Genomic DNA, 21,509 nt, shown 5'->3' with positions numbered 1-21,509 from the left:
TTATTGCTGTATTTTGGACAGATATTTGCATAACAACATACTTGACAAAATGGGATCTAATAAAGTCTGCTCTCTTGGCAAATCTTGCCAGCAGGGTTGCTCTGAGGTACTGAGGCCCACAATGAAGTGAGTATCACCACTAGAGAATTTGCATTCAGCACCAATAAACACAATCATCAGCTCAGTTCTACTATTATTTATTTTTTTAAATATTTTTGAAAAAATATAATTTTTTTACAATATTTTCAACTTAAACACTATTCACACTGAACACGTATGGCAGCTTAACCTACCCAAATATGAAGTTTAAGAAGCCAAAACTGTTCTAGCTTTGTTAAAAGAAAAGTTGTGCTGCAGACTATTGTAGTGATAGTTAACAAAGCAAGGAAAAGCACCACTCAAATCACGTGTTACAATTTCTTTGTTCAACTGGATTATGAGTTGGTCAAATGTTAGACTTCACGCAGGCATAGCTATGATGCAGTGACTCCTCAGAAGATACAATTCTCAAATCACATACTTCCTCAGATGTAACAGCAGGAGAATTCAGTATTTCTTACATAACATGCCATTAGAACAGGACTAGTTCTAATCTGATCACTACCCTGTAACCTCAGTACCAAAGACATACTTATCTACAATGTATTTTTTCAAATTAAGTAATAAAGCTTCTTCAGGAGATTCTTTTTGATGGAGACAAATGCAAATTTAAGTCTAAACTGAGAAATCTGCTTAACACCTAGAGCTTAATTTACTCATTAAGTTTAGACACTAACAAGTGTTAACCTTAAGAGACCAGTTTAGCCTCAAAAAAGAAAATTCACTAAGATTTAGAAATCATTTAATTTGGTGCTTTGTTACAACTTGACTGGTGCTTCTTTCCTTGCTGTCTTCACATCAAGCCATGGGGCCAATTCTATTTTCAGTAAATGTTTGACAGCTTTTAACTTAATAACAGTCTCAGCACTTTTATTAAGCATGCAAGACTAACAAAACTTTGGCAATGCATAAGTGTAACACAGTGACAAGAGAGAGCTTTTACAATTAAGTCTTCTAATACTGCCTTCACAGTGTGGAAATTGTGCTACATCCACCAAAAGAGGGCCCCGTCTACTCAAATATTTTAGTACTTCACCCCAGGAACAAACTCCTTTGCATTTGGATTCAGATTGCTCTTGACCTGGAAAATAAGTACATAAAAAAAGCAAGTTCATTAACAGATGGCTTCAGATACTCAGAAGCATTCAACCCAGATCCACATGCAAAAACATCTTCCAAAAAGTACAAGACAAAAGCAAGAACTCATAGTTAAATTTAACCCCAAAAATCTATGCCAGGAAAAGCAGGAACCAGATGTAAGATATATGTATTGCATCAAATTTTATCAACTTTATAAGGACAAAGTAGGAATTGAAATTAAATTTGCTTAAGTGTAACCAGAAACCCACTAACTTCACATAAATTAAGTGTAACAGAACATGCAATTCTGTTCATTTAGCTATGATACCTGACTTTCTTTAAACAGTTTTATACCATGCAAAAATATTAAACAAGTGTTGAAATGATGATTAAAGTGATTGGGGAACTGTTTATGTATTAATTTTACTTTATGATCCTCACTGAAAATACAGTGCTGTTTTCCAACAATTGCTGTATTCTAATTCCCACAGGAAACCAAGTATATAACAAGAAAACTACATGGGGAGCCAGAAGACCTAACTTGGAATCCCAGCTCTGCCCCTAACTAACTTCCTACGTAAGCCTGACAAAGTCACTCTCCCTGGGACTCCAGTGGAAGAAGAGTCTGAGAGCCTTACAGACATGTACCACCATTATTCTATATCTCTGCATCTTTACTTTCATAAAGAGACATGTCTGCATATAGGGAATAGCTGGCAACTTTCCTCTACCACATATTGGAATGCAAGCTGAAAAAGATGAAAGGAAACCAGAACAGATTCCAGGGCTAGAAATGTAGGCATGCTGCAGGATTTTAGAATGATTCTGAGCCCTCTATGTCACTTACTTCAAGACCAAGCACATTAAACAGCACGCTGGCGCAATAATTTAATCTTATGGTTTCATAATTTATACACAACCATTTCCTTGTACAGGACATAGTCTCCCTTCTCTCAAGAGAAATATATATAAACTTTAAAACTGAGGTTTAAGTAAAAAAGCAGTGTTCTTGAAAATGCAATCTTTTGGCAGCTACAAAAGAATGAGAAGGAATTAAAGTAATCTCAAATAGACTAAGTCAAACAAACCAGTTTCTAGATAATGGATTTATCTTGGCTGCAGATTAAAGTTACACATGACCCCCAACCAAGAGCTTTACTCATCAGAGCAACCAGGATTATTTGTGGAGTGACTAATGTAGCCATAAGCAAGCATATCCTAACAGAATATTCATATCACACATCTGCTCAATTAGTTACTGTCGTTTACTACGACAAAGGCTATACCACAATGTAAACTAAATTTCAGTGATCTCTATACAGCTCTTTAGAAGAATGCTTTCCAAATGCCTGATAGGCTGGCAGTATGCTCTAGGAGTAGTTTTTAAAAACAAACATGCCTAGATGACTGATTCTGCAGGTCTGGGATGTAGCTGAGGAACTTTTTGTTTGTTTTCAGTGCTTCACAAGTAATTATGATACACAGCCAGGTTAAAAAATCACCACACAGTGAACAGAAGACAATTACAAAAAATACTTCAGAGTTTAGGGGTAAATTCCAGAGATCCTGTAGAAGCAACTAGAGACTGTGCACAGGTTAACATTCTGACTTTAAATTATTTTATCTTAATTTCAGTGGACTCATTAGGTTTTACTCTAGTACTGATGATTAGTTATTAAAATTCCTAAAAAACAAAAAAAACCTTTTACTACAAATATATCGTCAGACACTGAGATAACTAAAAATGAAAATAGGTTTGTGTTCTTTTCTGTCAAGAGCTTGTAAAAGTCCTTATTAAAACACAGTTCCAAGAGGAGTTACGGTTAACTCAATGAAAATCCTGGATTTCTTGAATTCAGGAAAAAAAATTCCCAAATTTTACCTTTCAGATAAAAATTTGCAAAAATCATCAAATGTTTTAAGACAAACTTAAAGAATACCTCTCCATTAAGCTACTTTTTTGTATAGGTAAGTCACATAGACATACTGTGTACTTTTTGAATTAATGCTTTAAGACATTTATGTCTCCTAGGGCAACATAGTTATCAAAACTAAAAGCAGTGGCAAGAAGTCTGTTAGTAATCTCAGACTAAATCCAGAGGGTTTCCAGAAGTCACTCCATGTCATAAGTGAGACTGGGAAGCCTCTACTTCCATAGTAAAAAGCATTTTACAATTTCTGAAGGGGAAGAGATGTAGAACTCTTCTTAAACAGATGGTTGCTGGCTTTTCCACTTATGGGAAAGATGAGCTACGTTTTAAAAAGATGAAAAATAACTTTTTACCACAAGATCTTCCAGAGAAGAGCCATCACTGATAACAAGGTCAGTAAATTGGTCTTGGATTTGGTCCATAGTTTGTGGGAGATCTCGAGCTGGAATAAACCACTCATGTTCTTCTTCCTCTTCCAGCATTTCTTGGAAACAGCGTTCAATAAATTCTTCTTCCCATAACTCCTCTTCTATCTGGATTTATAATAAATAAAGGATAATTTATAGCACATTTGGTAAGACATCACTAGGTACAGCTTAAAAATATCTTGAACCATTTAAAAACATAATGTCGTACTTCCTCTTCTGCTTGTGTCCTAAGGAAAAAAAAATGTTTACCATAAGACCTGAGAAGATCTGTTTAGAGTTTTATGTCTTTACTTGTCTTAGCAGACTATATATTTTTTTGCACTGAGGGTGGAGGGGAAGAAGTAATAAAGAGTGCTCTCACTGAGGAATGCATGTCAGAATTACCTGTGATACTTTTAAACTATATAAACCCTAAACCTACCCAAAATGACTGAAAAAAAATTTTAGAGGGTAGTGTCAGGATATGGGTAATTTAAAAAAAAAAAAAAAGCCAACTGAGTTTCACTGAAGTAAGACTACATTGTTTTATTCTTGAATATGCATCATTGGATATGGTAAAATCAAGTTGGCTACTTACTATCAAAGCCATATCAGGGAGGAAACTGTTAGAAGATGGGAAGAGATGCCAGAAATATGGGAATAAAAGACAACATTTATCAATGTAAGAAAGTTCTCTAAAGAGAAGTGTGGTGTCAGGTATTTCAGGCTGATTAGAGAACCTCATGTGAAAAACAGAATAATTCTACACCCTAGTTAGTACCTGTGCCCATCTGCTCCTGATTTCTATTCTCTTGACTTTCACTGCAATAGAGCAATATGACTGGTATAGGCAGTGGTTTCCAAACCTAATTGCTCAATGGAACCATCTGGGAGCTTTTAAAAAACAAGTTTCCCAGGCCCCACCCTAGTCTTCCAGAAGCTGAATCTCTGAAAAAGGTTCCCTAACCTGGTAGTAATCAGCATCCAGATAAAACAGGACTGGCTGCACATAAATCCATATATTTCATATATAGGGGACCAGATAAAAAATACATTTCAGGAAGCAAGTACATCATTTGAGGATTCTCTGGGGTATGAAAAAGAACATATTAGTACACAAAACTAACTTGTCTGTTGAATTCCTCTTCATTTTCCATCCACATGTACTCTGCAAATGGATTGTCATCTTCATGAGAATGACCGTTAATAATCACATCTTCATTGATGATGCTTGGGCTAGTACTGCTGCGACTTGGATCTTTCATGGTTGGCGTTAGTTGTCGTTTTTAACCTTAAAGCAACAACAGTTATTTTAGTTAGTGATTTTTTTCTTAGTGAGCATCTATTATTACCATGCACATGATAATTGGGCGATTGGAAATTATTTTTTTCCCCAAATGATTTTAATGTTTAAGAACTTAGATGACAACAGCCTATATTCATCTAATGTTTTCAGATAGCAGTGAAGGTAATCAATTGCTTAAATGGGTGGTCTGGAAGAGTTAAGTCATCAAGTGACTTTATGAAAAGCAAATTCTGCTTTAAAAAATATTTAAAAACCCAGAGATTGAAAGTGAAAACAGATTTTTAATAACTTTTTAGTCCCTCAGTGCCAAGATATAGCTCTGGATATCTCAACTTTGTAGCCCACTCTACAGCTGATCTTTAAACAACATGGGTTTGAACTGTGAGGGTTCAAACTTATACACAGATTTTTTTCAACTGACTGCAGTTCAACTGGCCAGTGTAGTTCAAACCCACGTTATCAAGAGTCAACTCCACAGCTGGGAATCCGTGCATTTGGAGGGCTCACGGTAGTTACAAGCAGATTTTCGACTGTGTGGAAGATGGGTACCTCTAACTCCTCTGTTGCTCAAAGGTCACTGTATTTGCTTATCTCTGGGTCCATATGAAGCTCCTCTATGTCTGCATTTCCCCATTGTACAATGAATTTCAGGCATCCGACCTTTTTTTCAGTATATCCATCTTGTTGTACAACCACCACCTCTGTATCATTTAATCTCTTCATGTAAGTAAAAGCAGTATCTAATACATTAGGTTTGTTTTCTTATTCTACTCAATACAGGTATACCTCATTTTATTGTGGTCTGGAATGGAACCTTCAATAGCTGAGGTATGTCTGTAGATGATAACAGCTTCTAGCCTAATTGATAACACTGCAGGCTAAAAGTTCAAAGCATGAAGTTTTAGATTCTACAATATTCTATCAATACATTAAGTCTAAAACTGCTATAAATGGGTTTACAACACAAAAAGAGCTACTTGTACATAAATTCAAACAGTAGTGTGACTTGTACCAAAGGAAGAAAACAGCATACCCAATATGAGAATAGAGTTTAAACAAACAAACAAACAAACGAACAAAAAACAAAAAAGATAAAATGAAGTTATTAAAATGAAGTAAAACACGAAAACTAAAGTCTCTTACTAGTAGTTTCTTCCTTGGACTAAGGTTCAGGGAGAGACTTGCTCTATCTGTACTGCCCTGGCTCTTTAAATTTATTTTATGGACTTATCCTTAAGGGGAAATTAGTAAAAATTCATAACTGTTAATATAATATGAATTTATTCTCTAAGTTGGGGATAGGAGGTCCTATCATAACACACATGTATTTTTTTTAAATACTGAATATTAATGACAGTAGCATCTGGTAGTGACATTTTTAGTTATTAAGAGATCCTCAAACTACAAATTACTGATAACTTCTGCCCTAGTTACTGTTGTATGTATAAGAAAGAAGCAGAGACAGACTCTGAAATTTATGTGCTAGGGTATGGGTAGAAAGAAAACATTTGGGTTAGGAAACAGAGGCACTGTGAAAGCAGACAAAACAGAAAACGGACAATGGATATCTTTGATATTTTTATTTATCATTAATCTTGGATGAAATAAACTCTTTATTTCGATAAAAAGTTTTCACTAAAAAGCAATGTTTCTCTAAAGAAAATTACTCATTCTTATATTTCAGGCTACCAAACATTTATATGATGATCCTTAAATGAATTACATTTTATGTTAACCTCAAATATTATGAAAAGCAGTGAACAATCCTGTTTTGCAACTGGATAGAACTTTGTTTACTCTGCATTGAAACAATCATTAAACTATGTTTAAAGACACCCCACTCAAAAGCTAAGCAGGGTCGGGCCTGGTAAGTACTTGGATGGGAGACTACCTAGGAAGGCTGGGTCCTGAAGGCATTAAAACAAAAAACAAAAAAACTCCCCCAATTTAGAACAGCTTTTCATTATTATTTTCCCAACATGTATCCTATTCCAACTTGTACCCACCAAATCCTTTCAGAAGACCATAATTTTAACAAGTGACATATCTCAATTAAAAACAGCAAAAATCATGTTTGATATAGGATATTCAAAATTCAAATGCATTGAATAGTTAAGTAGCAATTCTTTATGTGAGACATGTCCACCTAGAAATATTTCTAATTTATTTTAAAATAGGCTTTCAGGTGACTAAAGTCAATCTAATACAAATGTAAAAAATTTTTAAAGAAAAGTGTTTTCCATATATTTTATGAGCAAAGCTTATGTAAAACAATGAAAAATCTGCTTCAGCAAATTCTATATCTGGGAATCCCAAGGGACTCCCTCCCTCCTCATTTGATGCCAACCAGTAACAAAATATAAACAGTGCTTATATTTTGCTTATAGCAAGGGCCCAATCCCTGCATTTGACAAGACCCTCGGTCTTCTTTTTGCTTATTATCATGTCATCAAACAACCTGTGGATCTGCTATAGGTCCCAGTGAAAGTCTATGAAGGATGATAAATGAAATTACTTTGTCAAGCAGTATTTGGGAAATAAATCATAACTGAAGCCAAAAAGAATGAACTAGAGCCTGGGCACTAATCTTCTATAGTTAAGGGAAGGAACAACTGGCCAGATTTCTGGCTACAGCAAGTCAAGTGAAAACGAGAGGGTTAAGGATCATTTACTTTCAGAACATTGACAGATGTAAAATTACTGAACACAACATGTTCTAATAAAAGGTAATGTATTGGATTTAAAATTATCTTCTATGTCCTGTTCTTGACCCTTCTTGGATCACATTCTTTATAGTGCATCCTTTGTGTGTTTGCTATTTTAAAAACTTGAATATATAATTCAAATACCATAAAGTTTACAATTTAAAAGTGTTTTGCCTATGTTGAAAACAGTTAAAGACAAATGTAGTACCCAATATTGCCCAGGCCAAGAAATAACATTTGGGGCAAACAACAGGCAAAGCAAAAAGCCTGGGAGGAAAGGCTGGTGAAGGAGGTGCTTTGGGAATAAGGGCTTTGAAAACTCCAGCATATTCTGGGAAACCTAGTAGGCCATGTGTATGCCCAGTGCTGGGAGTGTGCTCAGAAAAGACCTGAGAAGACCCTATAACACTTTTACCTATGGCTCTGCAAAAAAAGTGAAAGCTAAAAGAGTGGTAAACCACCTGCGTGCTGAAGGTGTGCCTCAACATACACAACAGTCTATCTGCAAAGACTGGGAGAATTTTGGCTTTTGTTTACAGGTATTGAAAAAAAAGTCTCTTTAAGTAACTAGCTGACCATTAAGCTAATGGAAGAGACTTCAATGGCCACACACAAAAGAGATTACAAAGTTTTACAAAATTAGTTTAGAAAAGTCACAAAACAAACTATGACAAGTAAAACAACCACCTTGGGGAGAGGGGAGAATGTGATTTCCAGACCTTCCACATTATAATATTCAAAATGCCCAGTTTTCAACAAAAAATTTTGAAGCACACAAAGAAATAGGAACATATGGCCTATATGTAGGAAAAAAAAATAGAAACTGTCCTGAGGAAGCCCAGACATCGGATTTATTAGACAAAGACTTTAAATCAGGTATTTTAAGAATGTTCAAAGAGCTAAAGGAAACCATGTACAATGAACTAAGGAAACTGTAAGAATGCTGTTTCATTGAATAGAAAATACCAAGAGAGTTTACAGTAGCCTTTCAGTAAGTTTTACTCTCTAGTAGTACAACTCCCTTCTCCATCTTTCTTTGGGAAGAAAAGCTTTAATATTTATTCTTCATATGAACTTTAGAATCATTTGGTCCATAATAGTCTAACTAGAATTTTATTAAATTTTGCAACTTGATCAGGACTGATGTTTTCCTATTAAGTCTTTTGGCCAGAAGACAGTGTATTTACTGGAAATTGGTTTAATTCCTAAAAATGTAAACAAATTGGGACTTCTTTTTAGCAATGGTGGGTTAGATCATTCGAACTAATATTTCTACTAAAAACTAAAAGTGTTAAATGACATATTTTACAAGAAATCCTTAAAAGCATGAAAGTGTTGACAAGAAAGTTAAGTGAGAATTCAGAGAGTGAAGCAGAACTTTTAAACATTGAAGCTGCCTTTGCATTGAGAGCTTTTTCCCCACTAAGCTTCTTTGGGTTAATTCCTTGGATGCTTTATGGGGCAAGAAGCACAGAAGTCAAAGTGGAAAAATGAAAAGAAAATCCTTCTCATTCTAAGCTGGGACCCTAAAGGGCTATACGCTCTGAATAAAGGTAAACCAAAAGTAGCCCCCCACTCTTCATCAAGCAAATCAAGAGAAAAAGGTGGGAGGGTCCCACTATGGATGAGAGGAATAAATTCTCATCACCTGGGAAATCCAGAACATCCCAAGCCGTGAACTGAGTATGAAGCAGTCCTGTATTGGTAGTGTCCCCAGTGCCTAGTAAAAGCAAATGTTAAATTCCTTGGGAGGAAAGCATCTACATTCTAGGCTTTAAGGACCTCCACAAATAAGTTTTCAAGGGCAATGAATAGTATATGATTAAAGATAACCAAACCCAGAAGGAAAAAACAAGACACAATGAGCAAGAAGCAGTACAATTTACAGAAAGTATAATCAGACCATACCAGACTTCGAAATTGGGATAATGTAACTAACACAGATTAAAAAAAGACAAAGCTCAAAAATATCTTTGGAGAACAGCAAAGTATAAAGAGTACACAGCAGATTTGAAAAAGAGACAAACAAAATTTCTACATATATAGAAATCACAACAAATAAAAATGTAATAGTTTTGGTAGTAGATTAGATACAATAAAAACTAGAAAATAAACATGACAGAAAATATCAAAGAAAAAAAGAGAGAAAATTACAAAAAAGAATTCCGGCAATGTAAGGGGCACAGTGAGAACGACCAAGTTCCAGAAGAAAAAAAATGAGGCAGATGCAGGATCTGGATATTCTAGATCTGATGAAAGACATCAAGCAACATGTTTAAGAAGCCTGAGAATCTCGAAATAAGATAAACAGATACAAATCAAGATACATTACAGTCAAACTGCAGAATATTAAAGAGAATTCTTAAAAGCAAAAACAAACCAACAAAAGGACATTTTTAGAAAAGTGATAAGAAAAATCAGCTGATTTTCAACAATGAAAAGCAAAAGATTACAATGAAAGAAAATAACTGCAACCCCAGAATGCTAGACCCTTGCAGAAAATAGCTTTCAAACATAAATAAACAAGAAAATTTCCATCTTTATATTCAGGAATAGTTTGAATAACAGAAATTATGTGATTTGATTCCTGAAGGTAAATGAATCTAAACTTACATGGCTTGGTAAAAGTTAAACTACTACATCTTTAACAAGCTTTAATTTTGTTTTTTCTTGTTATGATTGGCCTATTCAGGTTTTCTACCTCTTTGGTTAACTATAATAATTTATATTTCACTACAATTTTATTTTCTCCAGAATTTCAATTCTGTTACATATAATGACAAAGAATGTAATTTGCACAGAATGTAACTTCTAATTTCTTCTGTGCCATAGCTAATTTGACTTTATGTTCCTCTTTTTCTCTATTAGGCCTACCAGGGATTTATCTTAGGGAAAAAAAATTCCAGTTTTGCAATTTGCAGAACAGTGTGTAATAAATTCATATATGTAAAAGAGGGGGATCTGTGTGTGTGTTCATGGTTTACAAAGGCACAGAATCTGAAAACATATAAAAGAAACTAAGCAGCAAATTGTATGATTAGAAGAATATATCTAGAATGTATAAAGAACTAAAAAGACAACCCAATTTAAAATGGGCACAGAACTTAAATAGATGGTTCTCCAAAGGACATACAAATGGCCAATACACATACAGAGGAGCTCAACATCATCAACTGTTAGGGAAATGCAAATCAAAATCACAATGAGACATCACTTTATACTAGAATGGCTAGAAAATATATAACTACACAAAAACTTGTACTATAATAGCCAAAAAGTGAAAACGCAAAAGTCCCTCAGCTGATAAATGAATAAATACAATGTGGTATGACCATACAATGGAATAGTACTCAACAATAAAAAGAAATACTTGATATATCATGGATGAACAATGAAAAGGCAAGTGAGAGAAGTCAGTCACAAAGGACCACACATTGTATGAAAGCTAAGGGGTACATGCTTTCTTTTTTGGGGTAATGAAAACGTACTAAAATTAACTGTGGTGATGAGTGCACAACTGTGAATATACTAAAAAAGTACTGCACATCTTTAAATGGGTAAATTGCATGGTTTGTGAATTATAATTCAATAAGAGCCGTTAAAAAAAACTGAGAATACTGGATGCCTACAGGGAGAATGAGGTGACTAGAGATATTTTTGTCATATCTTATGTTTTGAATAAATTATCTATTAAAAAATTCAACTTTAATAAACAAAACCCCTGCTTTTGGTCTTACTGATCTTTTCTACTTATTTTTATTTTATTAATTTCAGTTTTCACACTTTACTTTTTCTACTTAATTTCAGCCAAGTTTTGCTTTTTCAAGTTGACAAACATGTTCATTTTCAAACTTTCACAGAAAATTTGTATGTATAAGTTTCTCCTATAAGTTTTTATATAGAATATAGGTCTTACCAATTTTAGGCAATTACCAATTATTTAATTTATATTGACCCATAGATTCGGCACAATATTTTCCTTTATTTCCATGTTTATGTTCAAGTTCTTTTGGTTACCTTCTGATGTCCTGATTTCTTTCTATTATGTTATAAAATGCCAGAAAAACCTTTACTTTTGGGGATTTATTACAGTTTTGATTGCAGACAACTATGATTGATTTTTCCAAAATGTTCCATGGGCCTAAAGGGAAAAATGTGTTATTTCTAAGGTACAAAAATAAATTCTAAAAGTGATATACTCAAGCCCTCTGTTGATTATTTGACCCAATCTGTCTCATAGGGGATTCACATTTTTGATAACTGATGTTTGGTTTTACGTTTTCCATCATAATTTCATGTTTAGTTTCTTTTTATACTCTATTCCTGTAATGTTTATTTTCCTTTCTTAAATGGGTTAAAATACTTTCTGTGACAAACTGAAGAATTATAGTGTTTTTTTCCAGTTTGAGATGATTGATGTCAGAGCACTGTTTAAGGTATACAGCATAATGATTTGACTTGCATCTACTGTGAAATTAAAGTGATTTAAATACTTTCCCTGTCAATTAAAAATATACTTATATAGTATAAGTATATTTACACTCCTAACCCATTCAAGACATTCAAATGCTTTTCCTCCTTCAGTGTATGCAACTGGGTCCCTGCTCCCAGACAAGGCAAGACCTTTAGAGTGATTTTATTATCAGCTTCCTCCCGCACTACTGGATCTATAGTATTAGGTTTTCCCTATCAGTATATATCTCTTTAAACAAGTCTTAAAATTTAACACTTACAATTCACATTATCATCTATTTGTTTTACAAGATTTATTGCTGACCAGTTTCTTTTATTCATCATCTTCCCCTAACTTGACATCTGTTTTAATAGTTCTTCTACATGTTACTTAAGGATATCTAAGGTACTGCATGTCTGAAAATGTCTTTTGCCTTTGTAGTTTAATAATTCAATGGGGACAGACTTAGACTTCTGTCAATAATCTACAAACACTCCAGCTTTCACTGGTGCACAAAACTAATTTTCTTTTTTTGGTAAACATCTTGTTTACTGAAAGCATAATATGAGTGTTTAACACTTAAATTCAGAAATTTCACTAGATTTTGGTTAGGTGAGAGACTTTTTTTCCTATTAATGCTGTCTGGCACTTTCAATCTACAAACTCTATGTTCAGCTGTTTTTTACCCTCTTGAAATGCCTCTTACACATACTGGTTTCCAGCAGTATCCATTTTATATTCTCTACAGAATTTTAAAATATAGATATCTTTTAAGTTTTAGAAACTTTCCCTCCAGTTTCACCTCTTAAGAATGAATTCTCGTTAAAATTCAAATAAAGGTTTCTTTGGTCTCTTTCATTAATCTGACTCCACAGAGATAACCACCTTTTCTTATTCCTTTGGATTCTACTTTGAATTATTATGACTCCTTCACATTTTTGCATATATATGTGTGTGTGTATATATATATATACATGTTTTTAGCAAACTAGTTGATTCTTTAGAAGTTAATGAGAAAAGATAAAGAATTTTTTGCATTAGCTTGTTTTCCACTCAAAAGTTTGTGAGCAGCATTGAATTTTTTGTTTTAATGTTTGGCAATATAAAGTAATGATTTAATATGAGCTTTGGATCCCTGTGTCTCAGGTTCTCGAGCTGTAAAATGAATCAGAATAGTAGTACCTAGGCAGAGAGCCTGGCACATAGTGGTATTATCTATCTTGGTGCTTATTAAACATTTAGAGCAATTAAATGTTGCCACTGCAAGGTATTAGGTAAAAAATCACTATACAAAAACCTGTAGGAGTGAAACAATGTCATAGAAAAATCCCAAAGACTATAACCCTAACCTCAACTGCTATAACAAGGGTGATCAGGTGAGAGTAAGGATCGCTCAGCACTACCTATCAACACTTCTGAGAAAAACTCAAAGCACATCAGAAACACCATCCAATGTAGTAACCACTATCTACATGACCATTTAAATTTAAACGAATTAAAATTCAATGCAATTAAAAATTTAGTTCTTCAGTTGCACCTGCCACATTTCAAGTGCTCGATAGACACAGGTGCTTAGTAGCTACCTTACTGGGTAACAACTGCTTTAAACAATGAGAAAATTAGGGGGGAAAAGATTGAATTACTGAAACTGAACATTAGGCTGTATCAAATGCAAACTATTAAGGCACCTGTGCAACACAGTGGTCCAGATTACAAAGGGAATAACTTGGGTAATTTTAATCTTAGACTAGGTTCAAATCCTAGATATGCCAATAACCACCTACAGTATCCTGGATATGCCACTAAATCACAGGCAGCCTAATATAATGGTTAAGAGCACATAATCTCTGGACTACTAGGATTTGAATTCTAGCTCTTACTAGCTGTGTAACATTGGGCAAGTTACTTCACATATCTCACTTGTTATCTTTAGTAGGTAGTATTTACCACATATGGACATCAGAGATTAAATACTTGTAAAAGCACTTAGAACAATACTTGGCATTTCTAAGTGCCACAGAAGTATGTGCCTAATAAAACAAAAATAATTTCTCAAATTTGTTTCTTTAATTTCAAAATGGGCAAGAAAAAACTTGCTCTGCCTATTTCAAGGTTGTTATAATAATGAATGTGGAAACAGTTTGTAAATTATAAGAATATGTAAAAGCACAAAAAGAAAGGGGCAAGCACCTTATTTTCCATCTTCTTTTAATTTCCACAATATCCATGAAATTGCTGTGCTAACAGAAGACATTTTACAAATGTTTATATTTTTTATTAAAACTGGAACATCATCTACGGCCAAGCCACCCTGAACAAGCCTGATCCTGTCTGATCTTGGAAGCTAAGCAGGGCTGGGCCTGGTTAGTACTTGGATGGGAGACCACCTAGGAAGACCAGGTGCTGTAGGCGTAAAAAGTAAAAAAATAAATAAAATAAGGGATTGTAAACTGACAAGGTTCTCGTAATCTGAGGTCAACCAAGGGTTGCCTCGCTTAAAAAATAAAAAACTGGAACATCACTCTCTAGGGTCTTAAAGAGTAAAGCTGAATAAGGTGCAGAGTGCTTAATGAAAAAAATAAAATAAAAAGCCTACTATAAACTTATTCTGTCCCAAATAGGGTAGAAATTACCTACGTCAATTTGAGCTCTTTAAGGAACAATATGCAACATACTATAATAAAAACAGCCAAGCTTCCAAGCCTTTAACCATTACAGTGAGTCTCCATCACCTAATTCCCATCCCTTAAAGAAACAAATAGGCTATAATTTTTGTAGTTAACCTATTTTTGTCACAGACACTTATTTGTGAGAAAAAAATAAGTTTTGTTCAAGCTTACAATTAACAAGTAGCATAAACAGGGTAATATGCCCCAAATTTCCTCTTTCATAACTGGAAACAGAAGCACTGGGTGGAGTCTCATTAAAAATCCTTTTTGCTTATTTGTAAACATAACCTGCAACGGATGAAATTTCGAGGCTATTTAATGAAAATGCAAACCAACACCTGATCAACTGCTCAAATGCAATTTGTGAAAAATTATGCCACCCAGGTACAAGACAAAATTAGCCAGCACACGCAAAATGGGAATTTGTCATCTGTTAAATACCCAAAGCTGTCAGCTGTTAGATCTTCTCCCATGGCAAATTGGAAGCCAAATGCTTTCTAGAGTTTGCGGTTTCTGTGAGGTGACGGGGCTGCAAAAGCTGGGACAAAACAAAAGGAAGCAGAAAAGCTTCCTTTTTGGTCACCGGAAAACACTATTGCTGGCCTCTTCAACAAATGTCTTCAAAAACAAACTTAACTACAAGCCATATATATATTTTGGTGGTGGTGGGGAGTAAGCACAAAGTAGTAGACAGAAATTAAAAGTAAGGTGACCAGAATCAAAGAATGTGAATTGGATGGGCCCTTAAAAGTTCATCTGGCTCAAAACCCTCCCGGGGAGTAGGGATTTCCAGTAACCCAAAGGCTCTCCGCTCTGGAGCATGGGATACAATACAACTAAAAATAAGGGGTAAGGGAGAAAGAAACAGGAAAAAGGGAATCACAAAGGTACAGGCCCGTGGTTAGTGGCAGAAAGCTCCCCGAGAACTCTCGTCAGCCCGACAGTCCCTCCGCCCCTTTCTCTTCCCCGGTCCCAGCTTCGGGAGAAGCGCGCACGCGCAGCAAGTAGAGGCTGCGCGTGGCGACGCGCAGGCGTAAAGTGGGGAGAAACAATGAGCTTTGTTGCCGAGGCGGCCGTGGGGGGCAGGGGAAAAGGGTACCGGAGGGGTGCGTGTGTGAAGGGACTGGAGAGAGGTGGGGACGCGAGAACGTGCCATCCCGGCAACCCTCGCGCGCCACCGAAGACCCGGATAAAGTCCTGCGAGATCCAAATCATAAATAATAATGACAATGAGAAAAAAGCGACGGCCATTTCTTAGAGAATAAAGAAACTAAAAAGGTCCATGATCATCTTTCAGACTCAGCTGAAAGAGGCAAGGAATAAAGAAGACCATATGGGGCTAAGTGGCCAACAACCCAGGGGACCCTCTAGGCCCCTCAGCCATCGCCGAGGTGCTGTCCCTCAACCGCCAGGGCCTTCACACCCTTCTTGCCGTTCCTCCCGGGGGAACCCCTCACCCAGTGCACGGCAGCGGGGACGGCAGCCAACGAATCCGGTCGGCCTCCGCGGATCTCCACAGGCAGCGCCGCTCCCCCGCTCGACGCGCGCTTCGCCCGCCGCCTCCCTTCTCCAGTCCAAACAAACACCCAGCCCGGAAGTGACTTCACTTCCGCCGTTGTCGGCCCCGCCCTCTCGTTCTGCGATGCTCTCCGAGGCCACTAGAGAGCGCGCGAGAGAACGTGCGACCTCAAAGTTCTCGTCTCCCAGGTGGCACAAGTGTGCATGCGCAACGGCTTTTCAGCGTACCCGGGCGTCCGCGGATTATACTGGGAGTCCTATCGCGTTCTCTCTGGGAGACTTGAGCGGGGCTGAGCCAGTGTCTCTACACTCGCTCATTTTTCAAGAATGATGGGATGCAACGAGTTGGCAAGCTGGGAACTGAATAAGTCCCTGACAAGATACACGGACTTAGACTCAAAGACAGCAACGGTTTCTTCAAACACCCTGACACCAAATAGGAACGTCTAGATAACGACAGCGCACTCAAACACCCACATACCAAACGTAATACAGGGTCACATTAACAGTGACATGCACTGAATCACATTCAGAGATCCTGACACAAACATAAACACAAACAACAAATTAATACAAATTCACAGAAGCATATTGATCTACAAGACCCGCAGTCTGACACGTGCAGGCACATTCATACTTTTTGAAGCTAGGTCTTTATACAGATGCAAATTATGAATACATGGGTCCCAAGCAGCCTGTGGAACTTTTCTGATGAGACGTCAGGGTCTAAGAATTTCCTAGTCCATGAACCTGGATGCATTGATCCCCAAACGCTACTCAATCCATGCTTTCTTGATATTATTGGCAAGCCCCAATATTTTTAGATACTAATCAAAGAACAGTGTACAGTATGTGTAAGAAATTGGATGTTTGAATATGTATATCTTATAGTTGAGACACACAAAAACTAGTAATTTCTGCCCTCTAAGGAAGGAAAATGACAAATTTACCCTTTTTAAAATTTTATTTAAAAAATGCTTTTGATATCTACTAAAAGTTAAAAAAAAAAAAATTCTCTCCATGGGAAGCCTTGAATCCATGAAGGCTAGTCTTCTTTGAGGACATCTCATTCATTGTAAGTCTGTTTTGGTTCAATCCAAAGCTTCAAAAAAAATGACTAGTTTTTCTGCCATAGCCCGAATCAACCTCGTTAGCCACGTTTGCAGATCTGTATTCTAAACTGGGAGGGTCTGGCTTGTCTGCTGAAAAGACACCTCTGGGAAGACGACTCTGCTGTTTTACACATCTGGGGAGTGTAATTCATCCAAGGAACTTGGAAGATAAACTATCAACTTGAGGCTGGAAACCATGAAAACTAGGAACAAAATCAAAAATGGACTTTAGATAATCTGTAGTTGAGCTAGACATTTTTAGAAACTAATCATGAGATCAATTGAATTTGTTACTTAGTAACACAAACCACTTGATTCTATCAGTAATAATGAAAAATCTTTGATAAATCCTGGTTTACTTTAATCTGAACCATTTGAAAGATTATGGTTTCACATACACACACAAAGGGGTTAAAATTTCAGATTCCAGCTCACAGTTAAGAGTTCACCATTGTAAATTAGGAAGTTTGATGGGCCCACAGTACTTCTTTGGTATTCTCTGGCTACCTTTACAAGGACCCTCTGCTCACTTGCAAAATGGGGTTCGTAATATGCCTAGATGGTGTTGGTGATGGTCTGTGAATGGAAAATGTTAGAGCAAAGGCTAAAAATGATCTGCCGATGAAGACAGACACTGCAAAGGGACCATCAGAAGTCCAGATTAAAGATGCTGCAGAAATTCATGTTTGGTTCAGGTAGTAATCCTAACTTGAAATGGAAGTTGACGTAGGAATCAGAAGAGGATGGTAATGAGGACACAAGATAGCTGTGAACAGGCTTCCCCTCTAAATTACCACCTTCCTGCAGACCTGAGTTGTCATAATGTAAAATGTGTGTCTGACCAAAGACACTGGACATATGTAAAGATGTAAGAATATTAACAGCTACGTTATAAACCATTAAAAAACCCCAAAGCCTATCAATAGGGAATTGGTTAAAAGAATTGCAAAGTTATTAAAAAGATGACATATTCATTGGTGTGGAATACCTTTTTGTAAAAGCAGGCTGCAAAACAGGACATATAATCTTCTAAACATACATGTAAACATTGGTATGTGAGTATAAATGCAACTATCTGATAGAGTAGCAATATCTGTAACATCTCTAGGTGATCAGATTTTGAAGGATTTGGGGTCTTGTTTTTTGTCTGAATCTCTATGAAAGCTTGAATTGCATTTATAAACAGGAACGAAATCATACCTGAAATGAAGCCTGACATACGTTTCTATAGTTTAGTAATGGCCTTGTCCCTATGCTCACTTGTATCATGTGGAAATTGCAGAATCTGTAAAACTTAGCATTACTGTCTTGGGTAAACATCTAGCTAGCACTGTGGAGGTAAGAGGTGGTCTCTGCTCTAAATGTTTTTAATTCAAGTGAGACAGCATCATTCAACAAACCTCAAATGCCTATGTACCAACACTGTTATAGACAATAAGACACAAAGCAGTAACTGGCACCTTTTCCTAGAAATTATTTCAGTGAATTTTAAATACTTCACTCATTAGGGTGGCTATCAAATAAAAACGTTGGCAAGAATGTGAAATTGGAACCCCTGTGCACTGTTGGTGGGAATATAAAATGGTATAACCGATATGGAAAACAGTATGGGGTTTGTAAGAAAATTAAAAGTAGAATCACCATATGATCCAGCAATTCTACTTCTGGGTACATATCCAAAAGAACTGGAAATAGGGAATCAAAAGAGGTCATTTGTACACCCACGTTCATAACAGCATTACTGACAAAAAATGGAAGAGCCAAGTATTCAGCAATAGCTGCATGGATAAGCAAACTGTGGCATATACATACAATGGAGTATTAATCAGCCTTTGAGGAAATTCTGCAACATGCGACATATATGAAATGAGTATTAAATAAGCGTGTTACAAAAGGCAAATATTGACTTCACTTACATGAGGTAGGCAAAATCATAAGCACATAATGGTGGTTGTGAGGGGCTGAAGAGAATGAATGATGCTTAATATAGTTCACAAGATAACTTGTGGGGATGGGTAATAGTGATGGTTGCACGATTGTAATACTGTTGAACATACACTGAAAAAACGGTTGTGTATTTTACCAAACAAAAAACCCTAGCCTGACTTAAAAGGTGGGTCAGATTTGTGTAGGCAAGATTTAGAAAATAAGTAGATGAGGAATAGGCAATTTCTGCAGAAAAGTAGTGTATGCCTACATGTGTGGAACACCGAAGGGCAGAAGCAATTCCATTTCTCCAGCCTGGGCCAAGAACTTTTTTGGTTTTGTGCAGCTCAGCAGCTGCTTAGAGAAATGGGTCAGAAACACATTCTACTTGTGAGAAGCAGCCACAACCAGGAAAATGAATTAGGTGGTCTCTAATACTAGTTTCACCTTTTGTTTTATCAAGAATCATTTAAACTGCAATCCCTTTCCACGGGCTCTCAGGACACTACAAAATAAATCAGAAGGCAGTTTCTATGGGAAAACCTTTAAGAGTCAAAGAAATGGCATCCAAGATTATAAAATATTAGACATTCTGCTATTGAGTTGGGCATGTTCGACTTTTGTCTACTGTACCCAATAGATTGTCTTTCTTTTCACATACCCTATAGTACACTTGGTTTTTACAGAACTTTTAAATTGTATGGAAATCATAAAACTTTTTAAGGCTGTAACTATTAAGTTCCAGAAAAGGTCAGAGCTAAAAATTTTGACATTCTTTAATGTTTTTAAAAATTACTCACATAGTACCTTCTCACTCAGAATTTTCAGTCTAATCTCATTTTGGCATGTCATGTATTTAATTAGTACTTTTGAGCTCTAGCCAACTAGTTTATCAGCAGTGATGATAGATATTTCCACTTTTGCTATTTACTTGAAATTTCAACCGTTATCAAGCCGTTTCATTAGTTCCTATGTTGTGATTAAGAATGGTAACAGTAAAAAGAAACATGGAAAAGAAAAAACTCTCTGGCAAAATAAATTCCAAAGACTGTTTCTGCTCCACTAACCTTCCTTAAAACATCTGATTGCACCAGGTCCCCAGAAAATTACAAGATTTTAATGTTCCGAGCAAAAAATACACTCGGGAAAGCAGTTTTCTAGGGTTCTGAAATGAGGTGTCTCTCACTAAAAACAAAACAAAACAAAACAGCTTTGCACAGGCCCCCAAATGGTGATTATTTACCAGCGTTTCCCTCACTTTTAGGTTTTGAACAGTAGCAAAACTTGCAGTACTCCAAAAAATATCTAATCCATGCATCTGATTACAATTATCTAGCAAAAACACTTCCTCAGCTACAAGTAATCTTTCTCAAATATCGTCTCCACACTTGACATCACTACCACCCGATTTGTTAGAAATGCAAAAGACTTAACCAAAGCTCAGCACATCATAAAAATCTAGGAGGGCCCAGCAATGTTTCAACTCAATCTCCAGGTAATTTTGATGCATATAAACATTTGAGAACCACTAGTCTAAAGGAAAAGTATCTTGGCCTTACCTCTGACATTCATTGAACTTGTATCAGAGTGAAGTGGCACTTTAAGCCCAGGTTCAATAAACAGCTAAGGGTCTCTGCCAGGGACTACAATCTCAAACTCGTTGCCATTCAATATTTGAGCTTTCAGCTATACTGTTATATTCTATGGAGAGCAAGAGAGTTCACAAAGCTGCTTGGAGCATTATTGCAAATTATCTTAAACAGCCCACAGACCCTACCAATTGTTACTGATTCTTAAAAAATGTTCTGCAGTGTTCCTGCAAGATTTCTCCTACACACCATGAACCTCTCATTTTTACGTGGTAATGTATTTTACTGTTCAAAGACACCAAAAATTTGTGGTGAACTAAGCCAGGCAAAAAATGTGTATTCTTAATACCTGCCGTAATATTTAGTAGTGCATTATTTCCTTTTGTCCCCATCACCGTTAAAAAAAAAAAATTTCAGAAGATATAATCTTAAAAAGTTCCTTAGAATCATACCGCTTAAAATCTTTACAGGAGATAGTATTATATTCTATGGGTAGAAATCCTTCTTTATAAATAAATTTTAAATGAAATTATACATAGGATACCCCAATACGCTGATCCTAAATTTTTCAGTAATGTTTAAAAAAGAAAAAAGGCTGCAAAACAAACTCAAGGTGTTTATAAAGTTTCCCCCACAGGATGAATGTAAGATTCAACTAAAGGCTAAAATGGAGGTGAGAAAAATGTTAAAACTTTACAGCAGGTTTAAGTAGAA

General features: G+C 36.0%; 1 protein-coding gene and 1 pseudogene across 1 annotated transcript; one reads left to right on the top strand and one right to left on the bottom strand.

Moving 5' to 3' along the window:
• Positions 1-181: 181 nt before the first annotated feature.
• Positions 182-16,259, bottom strand: PAIP2 (poly(A) binding protein interacting protein 2). Its single transcript, XM_039836256.1, has 4 exons — positions 16,108-16,259; positions 4,645-4,808; positions 3,464-3,643; positions 182-1,180 (listed from the first exon to the last, which is right to left on the bottom strand). Exons 2-4 carry the CDS (start codon positions 4,780-4,782, stop codon positions 1,124-1,126), a joined length of 375 nt encoding a protein of 124 aa, XP_039692190.1. The 5' UTR covers positions 4,783-4,808; positions 16,108-16,259; the 3' UTR covers positions 182-1,123.
• Positions 14,275-14,393, top strand: LOC120581690 (uncharacterized; annotated as a pseudogene).
• Positions 16,260-21,509: the final 5,250 nt, after the last annotated feature.

The sequence above is a fragment of the Pteropus medius genome, unplaced genomic scaffold, assembly GCF_902729225.1.
Source record: "Pteropus medius unplaced genomic scaffold, Ma_sr-lr_union100, whole genome shotgun sequence".
Lineage (NCBI taxonomy): Eukaryota > Metazoa > Chordata > Mammalia > Chiroptera > Pteropodidae > Pteropus > Pteropus medius.
Note: the sequence above shows the minus strand (reverse complement) of the source record. Positions and strands in the feature narration are given on the sequence as shown.

Coding starts and splice junctions, on each gene's coding strand:
- PAIP2 (XM_039836256.1), bottom strand. CDS start 4,782: ATGAAAGATCCAAGTCGCAGCAGTACTAGCCCAAGCATCATCAATGAA. Junction 3,644..4,644: donor AAGAGGAATTCAACAGACAA/GTTAGTTTTGTG, acceptor TTATAAATCCAG/ATAGAAGAGGAGTTATGGGA. Junction 1,181..3,463: donor CTTCTCTGGAAGATCTTGTG/GTAAAAAGTTAT, acceptor CTTATTTTCCAG/GTCAAGAGCAATCTGAATCC.